This window comes from Protopterus annectens, chromosome 12.part0 (genome assembly GCF_019279795.1).
Source record: "Protopterus annectens isolate FY-2018-M chromosome 12.part0, PAN1.0, whole genome shotgun sequence".
Taxonomy (NCBI): Eukaryota; Metazoa; Chordata; order Ceratodontiformes; family Protopteridae; genus Protopterus; species Protopterus annectens.
In genome coordinates, this window is record NC_056746.1 from 645407775 (window position 1) to 645427667 (window position 19893).

The 19893-nt window shown below is 39.8% G+C and overlaps 1 protein-coding gene across 1 annotated transcript in view; it reads right to left on the reverse strand.

Moving 5' to 3' along the window:
• Positions 1-229: 229 nt before the first annotated feature.
• Positions 230-19893, reverse strand: part of LOC122816204 (vomeronasal type-2 receptor 26-like) — a 189823-nt gene continuing 170159 nt past the window's right edge. The window contains exon 3 of the mRNA XM_044088952.1: positions 230-1158. Coding sequence (XP_043944887.1) covers positions 230-1158 — 929 coding nt within the window. The remainder of the gene's footprint in view (positions 1159-19893) is intronic.

The following is a 19893-nucleotide window of genomic DNA, read 5'->3' on the forward strand; positions in this document are numbered from 1 at the left end:
AAGATAAATGGTAAATGCTGCATCATCTTTTGACAGTATGTTCATATACATGATTTTCATGTACTAATGTTTAAAATATTTTTTTAATAATAGCTTATTAGTTTTCTATTATATCATGCAGTAACACCCGTAAAACAAAAAATATGTGAACCAGTGATACAGTGTTAGCAACAAATGCATTTTCTTGGAATTCCAGGAGTATCAGTACAAGAGCAGCTTATTAATGCAGTCAAATTACTTTAATTGTTTTTGCATGCCTTTTCCCCATGAGATATTCCTTAACATTCATTTCTGGCCGCAGCAAGATAATATAGCATTTGGGAATGAATATACAGACAAGAAGACCATTACTAGATGATAGTATGGCAAATATCTCAACTGTAGCCATGTACTTTCCCTGTGTGCTAAGGTAGGCAGGGATGAATGACAGCCACACACTGCCAAACGCAATCATACTGAAGGTGATGTACTTAGTCTCACTAAAACTGTCTGGAAGGTTTCTAGACAAAAAGGCTAATACAAAGCTTATACTGGCAAGAATCCCCATGTATCCCAGAATGCACCAGAATACAACACCTGAGCCATCAGTACACTGAAGTATAATTTTTTCTTTCTGTAATTTCATATTACTTTCTACAAAAGGAGGAGCAATACCAAGCCATGTGACAGAAATTATGACTTGAATGAAAGTGCATATTAAGACTATGGTGCTGGGTAGAACTGAACCAACACCAACAAACTTCTTTAGCCTGCTGTTTGGTTTTATAGCTTTAAAGGCAATAACCACAACTGTTGTTTTGGCCAACACACAGGAGATACACAAAGCAAAGACTATAGCAAAGGTTTGCTGTCCAAGCATGCATGTCATTTGCGTTGGGCGTCCAATGAAGATGAATGAACAAAGAGCGCACATAATGAGAGCTAAAAGGAGGATGTAGCTGATTTCACGGTTGTTGACTTTAACAATCGTTGTATCTCTGTATCTGATAAAAGTAACTAAGATACCAGTAGGGAGCAGCGCACTTATAATGGTTGCAGCAGATAATGCAGCACCCAAGGGCTCTTCATATGAGAGGAACTCAATATGCTTCTTTATGCATCGATCATGCTTTTCGTCAGTCCATTCATCATCTGCACATGTCAGGCACGAAGCTGAATCTTAAAAATAAAACACTTTTTTTAAAATTCTGAGACAGGCATTTGGGTATAAATTTCATGTATTGCCTCACAGTGACATATACTTTTAAATTTGCTTCTTGATTTAGCAATCATAAACAGACATCCTTGAGTTCTGACTCTCCAAACATTTTGACTGTATCATTCACAGGTTTGTTACTAGCCAAATTCATATGATTCTGTACTGTAATAACTAGCAATGTGAAACCTGTATGTATAATAGAATATTGAGTTCTACTTTAATGAGCCCCCAAATAATGTCAATTAACTATCTAATGCTCAAAATATCAAAAGCCAGCTGAAGAAACATCAGAACTGTATCATTTCATTAGGTGCCCCCATCCCCCCAGCCACCAACATGAGGAATCTGCCAATCTATTACCTGTTGAGATTACACAAATGTAGAGAAAGGGAAATTATTTAAAAGCAAATGTTGCCTTTTCCTTTACTTCAAGTAGCCCAACCTTAGAAACACAATGTAAGTTCAATGGGTGATAATTTCCCTGTTAATAAAATGTAACATTGGCATTACAAGTGTTCATTTATAGCTACACAATGCTTTAAGTCTTGGCAAAATGAGTTATGACAAATGTTGTAGTGTTCCTATGTGAAGTAAATCAACAGGGTTTCTGATAGCACATAAGGCCTGCTTGGATAGGAAGCAACTTCAGCTTAAAGAATATCTCATTTCTGTCTGCCCTTATAATTGCTATATGTCTTTCTCATGCATTACTGAATCCCATCATTGTAGTGCTCCTAGAACATTTTCAAAATAATGATCCAGTCATTATTACCCTTTTGTGGAAAAATAATTTCTTGTATCTCCACGTATTTCTTCACCTTGTATTATCCATCTGAGTCTTTGTGTTTTTTTGTTTAAAATTTGTTTGACCCCCCTACCTCCACCATTAATCATCCATCGTTTTCTCCTTCCTTAACTGACTAGTTCCTTCCTCCTTACATGTCATACTACATCTTGCATCTGGGGCAGAGTTTTTTTTTGTGCAAGTGTACAAGTCAGATAGGGATGTCCCGCTCCTAACTGGGGAAAGAGCACACAGTGATGCCCTATGCATGCCCCATATGTGTCATATGCATGCTTTTGTATTTTTGACTGGAAGGTAGTCTGCTACAACAGGGTTGTCAAACTTATTTACCCAAGTGGGCCACATTTCATCAGAGTATACAGTACGCGGGCCAGGTCGAGACCACTTATTATGGAAGTAATTTAATAAAAATAATGATTATGATAATAATAATAAAGAAAGGTTAATTTAGCCAAGAAAATCACACTGATTGCCTTAATTCCTGGTACAACTGCTCCTAGAAACTTGCCCCCTCTTGGCCTGCACAAGTGCATTAGTGTTTGGCATTAAGGATTGAGCAGTGGCTACCTTCAGTGTTGAGTTGAGATGGTCATCAGTAAGTTGAGACCTTAGTCGAGACTTGTTCAAGATCATCACAGAAAAGAGGTGTTCACAGACATAAGTACTACCAAACATTGACATAATCTTTGAGGCCAAACATTTACTTTGGAGATATGTTGGCCCAACATACTGATAAAATGTGCCAATATCAACACTTGTAAAGTTATCCTTCAACTCTGAATTACACTGGAGCTCAATTAGTTCTAACTGAAACTGTTCTGGTACCTCATCAGCACTAAGAGAAAGGGTTGTGGAAAATAGAAAAAATCGTTCTCAAGGTTTTTAAAGTCTGCATATCTTTCTCTGAACTCATTAACTTGGAAGTCTTGGTGTAGTACTTTTTAGTGTTGATATCACCATCAAACTCAGGTGCATCTTGCAGGGACGTCAGAGCTGGAAAGTGTGCAGTATTACTTGCTGCTAGTTGGCATTCAAAAAGTTTAAGCTTCAACTCAAAGGCACGAATAGAGTCATAAATCTGTCACCAATTTATTGCAACCTTGCAGCCTTGTATTCAGGTAATGCAAGTGTTCTGCCATACCTGCCATGAAAGCTAGATCTTGAACCCATTCATTGTCTATCATTTCATTCCTTACTTTCTCATGCACAAACCTCTGTATGTCACTTCTTAATTCATAAAAGAGCTTCAGCACAACTCCTCAGCGTGACCAATGAGCATCGGTGTGATATGGCAGACTATGAGTGTGAATTTACTCCAATAAGCTGTTGAATTGTCTGTGGTTCAGATCTCACGCACAAATGAAGTTCACTGCCTTAATAACAACATCCATGATATGCTCCATCTTTAATAATGTTTTACTACAAAGCACTTCTCTGCAAGAGTGTCTGCAGGATTTTTTGCAAGGGGGTGCAAACCCAGAGGCTACAGCTCTAGGAGATATCTGTTTACATATGGATAACCAAGAGCTCCTGCTATATTTCACAATGTAGTACAGAAACCGATGCCGTCTCTGTGGATTTATAGTGTTATGGAATAAGACCTCAGTGGAACTGTAATACTGAACTTGTTCATGTAAAAATTATAAAGTTTCTGGGTAACTGTAATTTTTAAAAACAAAAACTGAATGTACTATATTGTTATAAGTTTAGGCCTATGACTCCTATGCTGCACAGACCAAAGATCAGAGTATAGCTCTGAACTAACCATGGATCAGAGCCGGATCAAGGTCAAATGGAGCCTTAGGCAAGGTATTTGATCAGGGCTCCCCAGTTATCATAAACACTGTTCAAAATGGTCAGCATGCATACTGTTTTCTGCTTTACTTCTGCAATGATTACAGATATCTGGATTTAATTTAAAACTTTTATTTCAAATTTTGTTTCACAAACACTGATAGACATTTACTAAACAAAGCAATACAGTCTCACAATGAAAACAAACTTAGTATTAAAACTTATATGCTCTTGAAACACAACTGAAACAGCATTGAAACCTACATTCAAAGAAAATGTATCTGGTCAGTGGTGGATTAAGGTTACCTTTGGGCTCTTTTCAAATTATAGGCCCCTTGCACACATTTTTAAGACCATGCAAGCATGCAAGAGTTCTTTGGTTCACCTTCCCAGTTGTATTAAATTATATCCCTTGTATAATACAGCACCAATTGTTAGAGTGTGTTTTATAGTTTTGAATATTTTTCCAGTAAGCAATGAAACAAGACATAAACCAATAATGACAAAACTGCCCAAGTGGCAAGAGTTCAATGATAAAAGGCCACTCAAACTTCTGTCTTTACAATCCACCAATTTCAGTCAGTATGCAAAATCTCTGCAGAAGTAAAAGAAATCTGAATAATTCCACATTAAAGAGATCTGTAACTATAGGGTGAATGAAAACAGATCATACAAGCATTATCATCTTTTTGCTGTACATCAAGCACTACAGAAAATTGCAATTATCTGATTTCCTTCTATTTACTTTAATAGCTAACTAATTTTTTTATAGCAGTATTATACTTTCTCCCTTCTCTGAGTACGTTTCTACCATTTTTCTGCCCACATATTTTACCACAGATTAGGAGATGTGAGATTTGAAGCTCCACTGTGAAATCAGATAATGTACTGTATGGAAAGCTTATTGTAAGATATGATGCAGGCTTGTCTTTGTTATATATAGACAATGAATGTATTTCTACAGTTCTGCAAAGGTAGCTTCTGCTAGGTAGTCATGCTTCTGCTAGAGAATGCATTTTATTTAAAGAAACAATGATATTTATTTGACTAGTAACAGCAAAACTGTTTCTCAGGTTGAGAGACACCTCCCTCCCTCTTTTACACACACACACACACACACACACACACACACACACACACACACACACACACACACACACACACCTACCTACCCCCTTCTTACTTACACACTAACACACTTACCTCTCACTTGTCGGTTCATGGTCTGCGTTTCAAATGTCTTCCAGCATTCAAATTTTGCGTGCGCAGAAGACAAAGATGTAAACATCAGGTCGCACAGACGCAGAAAATGAAAACAGGTTGCACATACCTTTTGCTTCTGTGCAACTGGGCAATTTTCTTAAAGAAGAACGCCCTTAAAACATTTTTTTTAATAATTAAAAAATAAATAAATAAATCTCCCAGCCAGTGCAAAATACAGGGGGGGGGTGCAAGTGCATCCCCTTGCACCTGCCTGCGGGCACCCATGCTTCTCTGTGAATTATGTAATGGACACAGTGAAATTGATGGTCTGAATTCATAGCTAGTAGTTTTTCCTTTAACTTTGTTGCCACACCAGCTTTTCTACCAGCCATTTCAGGTGCTCCATCTGTATCCAGACTCTCAGATTTTGTCCACTCTACAACTATTTTAACTAGTGCACATACCAAACTCACAAATATATCATCCCCTTTGTTGTTCCCTTCATTGGTACCAGTTCCACAAATTCTTCAGTTACCTGCATATTGTCATTTACACCATGTATATAAACTGCAAGTTGTGCTGTGTCACTTACATCCGTACTTTCATCAATTGCTATAGAACAGAGTGATCGGAGTGAGTGAGTGAGTGAGTGAATGCATGTATTCATACACGGATAGTTTGAAATGTTGACAGGATGAGTGTGTGATGAGCTGTGGTTTCGTATAAGGTTGCTCGGCTGGTAGCCCTGCTGTGTACAAGAGGGCAGGCTGACTCTGGAACTGGAAAGATGGGTGTGCCATGGGCTGTGGCACTGTGGCAAGCCATGTGTTTGACTCCCCTGTGCTACAACTCTCCCATTGCTGCAGTTAAGCAGCACACATGTAGCAATGGTATCACCTTTCCACTGTCCACTAATAGGTGCTCAGCTATGACAAAATCTGCTCCCTCCCAAAGGTAGGAGAGCTAGTGACTGCTACTCACTTCCCTAATTCCTTTACTGAACAAGACCACTGCTCATACTTTAGTCTTTTCAGCCACAGTCAGGTTTCTGTCCTCCTTTGCCACTACATCTGGTTTGAGTCCTCTTGTTTCTGTGCTTGTCTTATTTTACAATATAATACTTACTTGGATTCTGTGAATTGCTATTAGACACTTAAGTACTTTTGTAATGCCCTCTTTCTACCTACTTCCTTCAAGACTATACATATGCAACTTCTTCAGATCTACATTTATCATCTTCTGGTGAAAACTGTGAGCCATGTTTTTGTTCCTCTGAACTACCCGTATGTGTGTATATGTGTGAAGTGATAAAGTCACCAAAACTGAACACGTATTCTAATAGGGTCTGACCTTCTGTATGCCTGTAAAGAGGGAAAATGAGTAGTCAGCCTGAATTGCCTGAGGGACAGTTGGGATGGCAGTGCTGTGCATCTGTATTGCCCTTCTTTCTGTTGAGCAGGGTTGATGAATTAGTGACATTTACATGAATTCCACAAGTTGACTAGGAGTAATGATGGCATAATATTCTAATTATGCATGGGATGCATTGTATTGCATGCTTTCTGGGATGAGAAGGCTAAAAACATGAGGGCAGAGAATTCTTCATGATGCACTTAAACCTGTAGAATCCAGCTTTTTGATAGCGCAGAAAATCTACCTACTGTCAATAAGGTAAAATCCTGTGCCAGCACAGGACTTTTCCCACAGTGATGAATAAGAGTATGTTGGGCCCAGGGCTGTTTTCAAACATAGGCTTGGTACATGCATTTTTAGGACCAAGCATAAATGCATGTGTTCATTTGAGCCTGACCATCCTCATGTATTAGGTTATGGAATTAATAAATAAGGATGTAGGTCAACTGCAAACTGTCGACCCAAGCCAGTTCAGATTTGTTAAGGGTAGATACTGCCTACTTAACCTTGCTGACTTCTTTGAGAAGGTTGCTGAAGCAATGGAGGAGGGCAAATCAGTACACACCACATACCTAGACCTTGCAAAGGCATTCAACACCATCCCACACTCAGATATCATGTATAACTCTCCCAGATCAATGTAAATCCTTATATAACTGATTGTAACTGATTTTATCTCCCCTTCTTGGCTAAATTAGCATTAGCTATATTTAGCCATTTTAGACCTTTTCTTTTTGACTGCATTTCTTCATCAATTTAGGATTGTCTTCCTTGTTCTGTATTTTCTAATATTTATTAAACATTCATATTTTTCTTTAAAACTTCTCATTTAAGAACCACATTGATTCTATTTCTTTTTAGTTTCATATATGTTTCAAAAAAGGCCTTCTGTGATGGTGGTTTTATGTAATTCAGGTGTCCTCCCAGACTACATTCATGACTACTTGCTAGAGTTGCGGTCCTGAAGTCCAAATCTCTCACATCTGATGTAGTCAATCTTCATTCATTCTTGACTGATGGGTTCGGTTCTGACCTCTCGGAACCGACTCGGCCATTATACATAGCTTGTGCCAGCCAAAAACTCTCGAGCTAAGGCTCTACCCACAATGCCTTTCTCCCCATTACCTCAGATCTCATTTGCGGTATAGAAAATTGGATGCATCAGCCAATGCTCTCAGCTAAGTGCTTCAGATTTCTTCTTTTCTAAAAATGTTTGGTTAAAAATTTTTCCTAGATAGTTTTGCGACATTGTTGTTGAGTGAGTGATTGTTTTTCTGACGATTTCTACCCACTCCTTTTTACCTTTCCGTAACTCTTATTACCATCATTGGTAACAGGCCTCCTCCCTTCTACTAATACCTTTGGTAATCTCTTATGCTATTGTTGGTATCCTCTTTTCCCTTTTTCTTCCTTTATCTGTTTGGGTATTTTCTCTATACCATTGTTGGCATATCCAAAAAAAACAAAAAACATTTCCTTTCCTTTCCTTCCACTCTGTTATGTGAGAGTGTGTACGTGTGTAGACTGGTGGCCTAACTAACTTTTTCAGTATGGCAGAGAAGCAAAAGGGGACATCTGGATTCAAGCAATGTCAAGACTGTAGCTGAAAGATGCCCAATTCTCATGGGCAACTTTTCTGCATGGACTGTTTAGGTGTCCCTCACCTAGACTTGACTTGTACTATTTGTCAGGGCTGTAGTGCCCGTACTTTAGCAGAGAGGTGCAAAAAGCTTATTTTGAAAGATGTATTGAAATGTCCTTTTACTAAAGCCTTATCTAAGGTGGAGACTTTAAAATTTCCTAAACCTGATGTAAAGAAAAGAAGCCACTCTGTGCCAACCTCCGCTACGGCACATGAAAAAAAAGTCACAAAAAAAACAGGTTCTGATGGTTTCTTAGGAACCTGTCAGAAAAATATGTATTAATGTATGTGTTTAGTGCTTATTAGAAGCTAAAAGGGTTAACACATTTCATTCTATTTTATGTACAGCTTAGTTTTGTATGAAACTACAAGATGCTTTCTGAAACTGCAAGATGCTCTCTGACCTAGTATTTGCTAGCACAGCAAAATTCATGTTTATGCCTTTTGGAAATTTACTGAGAAGCAGGTGATTATCTGCTAGGTCAGGAAAATAATGAATAGAACAATACTGTTTTCTTTAACGTTATTGAACTTGAACAATCAGCTCTGTTCATGTTATGAGAACATGCACAGCTGCAGAAAAAGATAGATACAGCTGAACAAAGACTGCTTGAAGAAATGTACTATAATCTGTGCTTGCTTTGTTCTCGAATTAGTCATAGTACCTTGAATGGTAACATCATATAGTGAGAAGTTGTATCTAACCGGTGGTCTCCAAGGCCACGTTGTTTTTCTTAGGAAGTTTTTTTCATAAACTTGATAGTGTCAGCAGAAAATCATGGACAAACAGCTGCTATGAAATAATATTGTAAGAACTTGTGATTTGTTACGTCAGCTTAGTAGGCAATGTCTTGTAAGAAATGTATAAGAATGGCTTCACTTCCTGATTCTAGTTGGGCAAACTCTGTATTAGCATGTTTTTGTCTCCTTGCTGCAAGATTAAAGTGCCTTCACCTGAACCTGCTGTGTGTTGATCTTTTTGAAGTAGTTTTTTCCTTTGACAGATTGGTCCTTCGGACCGGAAACTCTCACTTTGCCTCAGGTCAGATGGGCCAGGTGGCATGAAACCATATGGGGAAGAGAGCACATCGGTTCTTCTGCTCTGAAAGACCACCGACTGAATTGTCATTCAAAAGAGGCCAGCCACTGTTCTGATCTGCGACTGGAGGATGAGTTAACATTTTTTCCTCGAACCAGACGATCAATCACGGAGGCTCAGGTAAGGTGAGATTTACCTTTTTCTGTTTTAGATCAGGGACTCAATGTGCATTGTCTGTCAGGAGATTTGTCTTGTACAAGTCAGGGACAGGAAGATTGCAGTCTTGTCATAGATCAGGGAAACAGAATAGGTAGGCAGTTATTCTAGATAAATTGTGAAAAAGAGAAATCGTGGTACCACATAAAAATAAGAAGGGTTATGTAACATTTTTAACAGTTAGAACAAAATGGGAAATAGGTGCACAAAAAATCCCAAGATCCGCCGTTAACTGAAGATGCAAAATATATGCAATTACAGCGTGACGACAATGTTAGGTACTATACAAAATGGGTTAATAAATATGCATTTGATGGCAAATTAGAAAAATCCTCACTTATTAAACTTGTCAAACAGCTTAAAACTGACGCAAAAGGTCAGGTAGAAAAGCAATGTCAATTAGGCATTCCTCAGGCACACAGGTGGAATGAGGAAGCAAACCGTAGGGAACAAAAGAGTAATAATTCAAAAGCAATGTTTCTAGATAAAGAGGACAATAATTTGGTAATAACATCAGCCCCTCCGCCCCCTCCACTTCCCTTACCAGAATATGAAGTGAGTGGACAAGCTGGTCCACCTCCGCTATACCCGGCTGTTCCCGTGAAGCCAAGACCGTTTGTCAGAGATCCCGTCGAGACTAGGTCTCGAACACGTAACTTAAGAGGGGATATTGAGTTATATCAAATGAACAAAAATTCACGAGCTATGAGTGAAGAAGAGATATGTCCGCTCATAGAAGTACCAAATCCTCAGGCAGGACAGGAAGAGCTGGACCCAACTCTCCTGGTATATAGACCATGGACACCGGAAGACATCCGAAAAGCCACAGTGGGAATTCCCCATCCAAAAGTTAATTTTAGAAAATTCTTAGAGGACTTACAGGGCATGAGGTTAAGTTATCATTTAAATGGAGAAGAAGTAGAAAAAGTAGTTAGACAAATCGTAGGTCCAGATTGGCACATGATCAGTGGCAACTGGAATCCCCATGACGCAGAACACAAGCCACTCCCACATAGCAACACAGAGCTGGATAACAGAGTAAAAGGTCTTACAGACCGAATCTCTGAGAAATGGAAGCCTAGGGCAGACTGGACCTGCATTAATCAATGCATCCAACAAGAAGGTGAAACTGTTGACATATATTATGCTAGATTATTAGAGTGTTTTAATAACCATTGTGGATTGCAGGTACCTGAAGACCAAACACATGATTCCCCGTATGAGCAGCAGCTAAAGAATGCATTTTTAAAAGTCAGTATTTTGCCTATAAGCAGCTTTATTACAAAGCACATGGTAGACCATCGTACAAGTAGATTACAGTCACTACTTGAATATGCTAGACATGCCGAAAGGCATTTTAACAGTAAAAAGAAAACGAAAGCCCAAGTATTTTCTGTAGAAGATGGAGCAGAAGTTTATGTAGTACAGTCCAGAAAAAAGGGTAAGAAAAATGCCCAGGGAAACAAACAATCTGATAAGCGATCAGAGGAGTTTGAAGAGAGAAAGAAAAGGGGTGAATGTTTTAAGTGCGGAAAAAAAGGGACATTTAGCAAGGGATTGCAAACAAAACAAGAAGGTAGCCATGGAAGATAAGGAGGGTGAGGACTGACTTTATGATAGTCAAGAATCACTAGAATGGAATAACCAAGACAAGACAAATGCAAGTGTGATAGAGGGAGTAGAGAATGTGACAGAAGAAATAGAGGAAGTGCAAGAAATCTCAGATAGTGAAGAAAGTGAAATTTTAGACTTAGCATTATTGAGCCTAGAGCTCTACTTAGCAGATACGAAACCGGAAGTTACACTTCTGGTAGAGGGGAGGGAAGTTAAATTTCTGTGTGACTCAGGGGCATCGCGGACCCTGATACATCCTTCCAAATTACCAGAAAATTCAGAATCACTCGATTACATATTAGTGAAAGCAGCTAATGGACAGCTGTATCGGGAGCCACTCTCCCATAACATTGCAATAACTGACCCTGTTTCAGGGATGACTCAGAAAAGCAAAATTGTTGTTTCTGCAAAATGCCCAGTAAACCTTTTGGGCAGAGATCTTATGCAGATATTTGGCATAGCAGTAGTTCCAACTATGCAGGGTATGGAAGCACAGCGACAAATGGATGCTTTTGTAGTGCGACCCGAGGGGTAAACATTTTATTGGTACAGCCAGGACTTGGTCACGACTGGTTCAGGAGCAGTAACCGAAGAGCTGATGAATGTAGCCATCAGTAAGTCCCCCTCCCTTGACACTGATAAACAGCATTTGTTGTACTGTACTCTGTATCATTGTAGCACACCAGGACCTGATAAGGAATATGAGCAAGAACTGTTTAGAAACCATGCAAACAGATTAGTATTACGTAATCTGTACTGGGACACAGAAGGGAACAGTGTAATTAGCTGTTCATTGCCCCAAGAATTCTTTGCACTTTATAAATCTAATCGATTACCACATGTTAGTTTGACTAAGGACAAAAATGTGAAATGGGCAGACCTAGGAAAAAAAGTCACAAAGTGGGAAAAACAGACAGAGTTAGAACTGTTAGAACAAGGAGTACAGAAGCAGAGGTTAAATTGGATAACACAGACACACCCAACTGTACACTTGCAGTCTAGCAAGGACAGCTGATTAGCACTCTTACTAGAAGAGGAAAAGAATGCCTTACGGAGCATACCAGAAACTCTCTGGTCAACAGGGAAATCAGATGTAGGACTCATTCGTACAGCAGGACCAGTTACTATCATGCCAAAATCAGCATTTAGACCACAGAAGAGACAGTATCCCTTAAGGAAAGATGCAGAAGTAGGAATCAAACCTATAATAGCAGCTGTACTTAAGGAAGGAGTACTGGTAGAATCTCCCGATTCACCATGCAACACACCCTTATTTCCTGTCAGGAAAGCAAATGGAGAATGGCGTATGGTCCAAGATTTATAAGCTGTAAATGATGCAGTAATACCTAGAGCACCTACGGTGCCAGATCCACACACCCTATTGAATGATTTGAAGCCTCAACAGAAGTATTTTTCTGTGGTAGATATTAGCAATGCATTCTTTTCGACACCAATACACCCTGACAGCCAACATTAGTTTGCATTCACATTTCAGGGGAAAAAGTATACATACACGCGACTACCACAGGGATATTGTGAAAGTCCAAGAATATTCTCACAAGAGATGGCAAGCAACTTGGCAGGATTTAGCCCACCGAGAGGCAGTCAGATTTTACTTTATGTAGACGACATCCTGCTGGCAGCCCCCACCCAGCAAGAATGCAGAGAAGATACCATAGCATTATTAAATTTTTTAGCCACTCAAGGACATAAAGTAAACAAGAACAAGTTGCAGCTTTGGAGAAAGCAGGTTAAATACCTGGGATATGTAATATCCAAAGAAGGCAGAACATTAGATGAAGATAGGAAAATAGCAATTTTACAAGCACCCAAACCGACTACCAAGAAGGAAATGATGTCCTTCCTGAGTACGACTAATTTCTGTCGGAGTTGGATTCCAAGCTATGCCTTGGAGTCTGCTCCACTGACCAACCTGATATACAAGAAGCCTATGGCAGCACAAGATTTATTACAATGGACACCAGAAGCAGAATCAGCTTTCTGCAAACTAAAACAATTGATAGCATCCTCATTAGTTTTAGGATTACCAAACTATCATAAACGCTTTTTCCAAACTGTAGATTGTAAGCAAGGTTATATGACATCAGTGTTAATACAGCAACATGGGGACAAACAACACCCCATAGCTTACTATTCATCACAGCTGGACCCAGTGGCGCGATCCTTGCCCCACTGTGTACAAACAGTAGTTGCAGCTGCAATGGCAGTACAGGCTTCAGCCTCAGTAGTGTTGTTCCACCCACTCACATTGAGAGTGCCTCATGCAGTCACGATTATTTTACTGCAAGAAAAAGTAGCATATCTTTCTCCTGCTAGACATCTTTCCTGTATGACTATACTGTTGAGCCAACCTCATATGACAAGTGAACGATGTACAACTTTGAATCCGTCTACCTTGCTCCTAACTCCTGCGGATGGCACACCACACAGCTGCCTGCAGGAGATTGAGCAAAAGACACCGCCTAGAAAAGATCTAATGGATGTTCCCTTGGATGATGCCGAGGTGACATATTACGTGGACGGCTCATGCAGAAGGGGTCCTACAGGGCAGAACCTAGTAGGGTATGCAGTAGTTTCTGATACTGAGATTTTAGAAGCAAAGTCTTTACCACACAACTTATCTGCACAAGCAGCAGAATTGATTGCCTTGACACGGGCATGTACCTTGGCAAAGGTTAAATGTGTAAACATTTTTACTGATAGCCAGTATGCTTTTTCTACTGTACATGTTTTTGCGCAACAGTGGAAGAATAGAGGAATGATAACACCTACTGGCAAACCGATTAATCATGCGTAGTTTATTTTAGATTTGTTAGAATCTATTCAGTTGCCTCAGAAAGTAGCTATTTGTAAATGCATAGCTCATACCAAACAACAGGATAGGATTTCAAAAGTAATGCGAGAGCTGATACAGCTGAAAAGCAGGCAGCTTCAGCTTCAGAAATATTTCTTTTGAGTGAGGAATTACAACCTTCTGAGATTTTAGATTTAGAAATGTTGAAAACAATGCAGACACTTACTACGAAAGTAGAAAAAATGAAATGGATAAAACGAGGAGCAATTCTTGAGAAAGGGCTGTACATCTCCAAAGAAGGAAAACCGATTTTGACGTCTAATTTGTATAGATTTGCAGCTTTGTTGAGCCATGGGCAGTGCCATGTCTCAACAGGGGGGATGGTACAGTTAGTGACTCGAGTGTTCACAGCATATGGATTTATAAACTACACTAAAAATTTTTGTGCGGCATGTCATGTTTGTAATAAACATGCACAAGGGGCATTGAAGCCTAAGCAAGGGAGTTTCCCTGCACCACCATACCCATTCCATACTATCTGTATGGATTTCATAGAACTGAACAAATGCAAAAATAAGTATTGTCTTGTCATTATAGATATGTTTTCTAAATGGGTGGAAGCTTTTCTGACCAAAAATCCAGATGCTGCTACTGTTGCAAAAGTCCTTGTTAGAGAAATTATTCCTAGATTTGGCACACTGGAAAAGATCTACAGTGACAATGGCACACACTTTGTAAATCAAACTATACAACAGTTGAGCTGATATTTCGGAATTTCCTTGAAAAAACATTGTGCGTATCATCCACAATCTGCAGGACTAGTAGAAAGGCATAATGAGGTTTTGAAAAGTAAACTTAGGAAGTTAATTAGTGAGACACAAAAGAATTTGGTGTACTGCCAACCTATGGCACTTTTGAGCATGAGAACTGTTCTAAATGCAAAGGGGTTAACTCCTTTTGAAAAATTATTTGGGAGGGCATATTATATACCTCAGTGGAAACCTCTCATGCCTGCAGACCAGGAGGCTGACAGTTCACTCGCAGAATATATGAGACGACTTCTAAGTAATAAACAACTTTTGCAGTTAAATTCTGTTTCAGATAAAGAACAAACCAGACCATCGGAAGCAGCAGTAGTCCCAGGCACGTGGGTCTGGGTGAAAGTCATCAAGAAGAAAAATTGGACGTCACTGAAGTGGGAAGGGCCATACCAAGTGCTACTGTCAACACCCACTGCAGTCAAGATCGCAGAGCGAGCATCCTGGATTCATTTGACACACTGTAAACTGGTTAAAAACTTTGAACTGGACAAAAAACTTGTTACTGTTACACAACAAGAACAAAATGACCAGATATGGAGGAAATAGGAATGCAGAACAACCTCAGAAGTATTGCATAATCATTCTGTTAACTATACTGATAACAATAATCTTTTTGCTGTGGCCTTTCCTTTTTCCAGCCACACACACACACAGCCAGCATTACTCATAGACTGGCATCCAAACTTTAACACTTACCAAGTGATCAAACGTGTATGCTGAGACTTTTAATGTTTCAAATTGTTGGGTTTGTACAGCTATACCAACAGCATACGGGGGATTATTAATGACTGCTGTTCCCCCTAGGGGTCAATGAGACCTGGGAAAATTTGATTTTTGATACTACGACTGTGAAATCACAAGACAAAATAGCATTGTACCCAACTGTTACACAAAAGGGAATTGTATGTTTTTACAAAAATGATACTGTTCAGGTGGGTTGGAGCAATTGTAATGTGACTGTTCCTTACAAATGTTATACCAAAGCTAATAATGCAGGTTCTATTTGTGATACAAACTATGACTCATTTCTTGAATCAATGCACAAAACAGTTAATGAAGTACAACATAATCCTGTTCTTTTTAAGAAACTATCTATCATTGATAGAAAAATGTTTCATGCAGGGCAAGTACATATTAATACTAAAGTAGAGGATTGTTATTTTGTGTGTGGGAAAAAAACATACAAATGGTTACCTGAGAATTGGTCCAGCAGTTGTTTTTTGGGTTACCTGGTTCTGGTCATATGACACACTGCAGTTTTGCCTCAGGGAAGAATTTGAAATGTCAGAGAGGTCATCAATAAACCTGAGAATCCAGTGGGACGAATGGAAGCAGGCTGGAGAAACCATAACTTTATGAAAAACAAAGATAAACTGACACACATGGACTTGAGTGACACTATTATATCGTGGGCAGGTATAGTCCCTGCATATGGCTTAGTAAAATCGATTTGGGAGCTGAGAAAACTGTCCAAACTTCTCAAAGTAATGAGCAATGCAACTTTTTCTGCCCTGAAATTAGTGACTGATGAACTGAATGTTATGAGAACTGTGGTGCTTCAAAACCGCAAGGCTCTCGACTTCACCCTAGCGGCGAAAGGCGGTACTTGCGCTTTAATAAAAGAGGAGTGCTGTTTGTATATTCCTGACAACCAGCATGAGATAGATGACCACCTTGAGGTAATTCAGCAAGAGTCAGCCATGATCAAATCAGGCCCAAACCCACTGACGGATTTTTTTCCAGAATTTGTTTGGGGGGGGTGGGGTACTATCCTAATGAACATCCTGATTGACATTTGTGAGGGATTACTCCTATTAGGAGTGTGTGTTTGTTGTGGTATTCCCTGCATAAAAAGATTAATTATAGATTTTATAGACACGTCAGTTTCTGAGACTTTGTATAAAAGTACCGAAATTGAAGAACTGTTGAAAAATGAAACGCTTTCATAAGTTTAAACCGAATGACTCTCTTAACTGCAAATTCTGAATGAAAGAGGTTAGGAGAAGAAGCAAACTGTTTATGCTTTTGAAAATAGAATAAAAAGTATTAACAGGGGGTAAATGTCAGAAAAATATGTATTAATGTATGTGTTATTAGAAGCTAAAAGGGTTAACACATTTCATTCTATTTTATGTACAGCTTAGTTTTGTATAAAACTACAAGATGCTTTCTGAAACTGCAAGATGCTCTCTGACCTAGTATTTGCTAGCACAGCAAAATTCATGTTTACGCCTTTTGGAAATTTACTGAGAAACAGGTGATTATCTGCTAGGTCAGGAAAATAATGAATAGAACAATACTGTTTTCTATAATGTTATTGAACTTGAACAATCAGCTGTGTTCGTGTTATGAGAACATGCACAGCTGCAGAAAAAGATAGATACAGTTGAACAAAGACTTCTTGAAGAAATGTACTATAATCTGTGCTTGCTTTGTGCTCGAATTAGCCATAGAACCTTGAATGGTAACATCATATAGTGAGAAGTATCTAACCGGTGGTCTCCAACATTGTTTTTCTTAGGAAGATTTTTTCATAAACTTGATAGTGTCAGCAGAAAATCATGGACAAACAGCTGCTATGAAATAATATTGTAAGAACTTGTGATTTGTTACATCAGCTTAGTAGACAATGACTTGTAAGAAATGTATAAGAATGGCTTCACTTCCTGATTCTAGTTAGACAAACTCTGTATTAGCACGTTTTTGTCTCCTTGCTGCAAGATTAAAGTGCCTTAACCTGAACCTGCCGTGTGTTGATCTTTTTGAAGTAGTTTTTTCCTTTGACAGAACCAAAAGCCAAAGTATTGAAACTGGTAGTATCATCACCTTCAGCACTGAAAACAATTAAGTCCTCATCGGTGCCATCAATCATTGAACTGTCTCAGCCTAAAACCTCTTCAGCACTGACCATTACTTCGGCACCGGCGAACTCTTTGGCACCAACAATAGTTTTTGTTCAACCTCCACTGTCCTGTCATTCAGTTCCACAATCCACTTCCATACAACAGCCTATGGTACCAAAAGTCGATCTGCCAGTTATTCCCAGGACTAGATATTCCCCTTCAGTGGACCCCTTGGGGTCAACAACTGAGCCCCTTTTTGGATAGCCCCGAGTCCCCTTCAGGACTGTCAATCCTTTCCTAAAGGAGTTTATCAGAATTGGACTTAGATTAGTGGATTCGCTTTTGGCAGCCAGAGGCCTCCCTGCACCATCATAAATCTTTCTTTCACTCAGGGCTGAGGCTTATTCTCCAAAGACTTCACCAGTTTATCCTCCTTCAACCTCGTTTTAAGGTTTGGAGCTCCCCACTTTGATGTTCCTGGTGCCAGTTACCTCAGTGCCAATTGTGGATCTTATCTTGGTGCCAGTGGTCTTCAGCTCCTTTGGATCCATTGCACCCCTAGGACTGTGATTTGGCTGTCAGTTCTGAGTTCCTTTGACCAGTTCCGGTTGTTTCCATGATGCTGTCTATGGCTCTCAGGGCCATGGCAGTTTCGAGCCCTCTTTAGGTTGTGGCTCATTGAAGTGAGGTGTGACCCCGACTCTGAGGCTGTCTTTCTCGGTTCTGGGCTCCCATCCCTCTTCGGGTGGGTCTGCCTTCCAAATTATGGTGAGAACTTTGGTCTCATCAGGCTCTCAGCTGATTCCATCCTTGTTGACATGCCACATTTTTGTTTCCTCTGGTTGGCAGCTGTCACAATCTGCTATGTCAGGACAGCAGGCACAAGAGCTGCAAGACACCCTCTTTGGAGTCCTTCTCTGAACCTCCCCCTGTGGAGCCACCCCATAAGAGGAAGCACCTGCATTCTCCAGAAGAATCTTTCACTGAAGACACAGATTATGATGAAGGGGAAGGGTCCCCATGGTCACCCCCGGAAGATGTCTCTTTTGGAGAGATCCTGGAAATATTAAAACAGAGAGGTGATTGGAAGCCCTCAAACCCATCCTCTGAGGAATCTGTGTTCTTGCAAACTTTTCATGCCTGGTCTTCTACTTCTTGGGTGACCCTGCGCACTGACAACCTAGTTAAGTTGATAGTCCAGTGAGTGTGGAAGGCTCCTGACTCTATACAGCCTATTCCCCTGAGACCAGATAAGATTATTTCAGCCCCCGAGGATCAGCCCCTGTGGTTTAAGGTTCTAGCAGCGGATGCCATGGTGGTGGCAGTGGCCACCAAAGAGGAACTCACCAATGAGACTTCAACTATCCATCCTCCTAACCGAAAGTCTCGGATGATGGATAGATTTGGAAAGTGGGTTTTTGCTTCATTGACCTTCGCCAGTCTGTCCTTGAACTTCTTGGCATACTTTACTAGACTCCAATGGGATATGATAACTGAGTTTTCAGACACCCTTGCAGGAGCAGTATCTGACAAGGTTTGAGATAAAGTAGCCTCTCAACTTGCCACCCTGGAGTTGATCTCAAATTTGTCCATGCGGCTTATTGCTTATACAGCTGAGGGGAGGTCTACAGCAGCGGGTACAGGCATTGCTTTTAGGCGTCACACCTGGATGGGCTTGTGTGATTTCACAGAAGCTGTTAAGTCTTCCTTTATTAATGCTCCCATTGATGGTATTTCCTTGTTTGGCCCAAAATTCAAAGACACACTAGCCAGATGTGAAAAAGACCTTTCTGCTGTGGGTGTTTGTTTTCCCACTCCACAACGACCTTACTCCAGAAATATGAGGAGTGGAAAAATGTGGTTCAAGAAAACCCAAATGCCTTTTCGGAACACATGTGGCAAGGATTCCTCTGGAGCAGAGTGGGAATTCTTCTGGAAGATGCCCCTCCTGTGGCAGAGGGGCACCGTGTAACCAGACCTCCTGAGATTCCTTTCCTGGACAACTCCATTAGCGCTCCTGAATGGAGGCCCAATTGCTTACCTCTGGAAGCAGTCAGGGGAAGGTTCTCTCTGCACCATTCAGTTTGGATTACAATAACTCCAAAACAAACTCGGAACCAAAGACAATCTCTTAATCACCAAAACCGAATTCAAGAAAACACTGCAGCTCCAGGAAAAGTTTTATTATACAGATAGATTTAGCACTTTTGTCTAGCTCATTCACAAACTTCTTCAGAGTCAATTAATCAATACAACCACCCCCTATTTATCTAATTCACTAAGAGCCACATGACAAAATTATGTTAATACAAATCCATAAAGACTATACATTTGTTTAAAATCATGAAACACGGTCAAAAAATAATAATAAAAAGACTTTCAACTAATAATAACATTAATTAAACTTTGTAAGACAAAAGTCTTAAAATACTACCTAATGAAATTTGTTCATTAAGACCTGGTGGCATACATGCATTTAGCTTAAGTTGC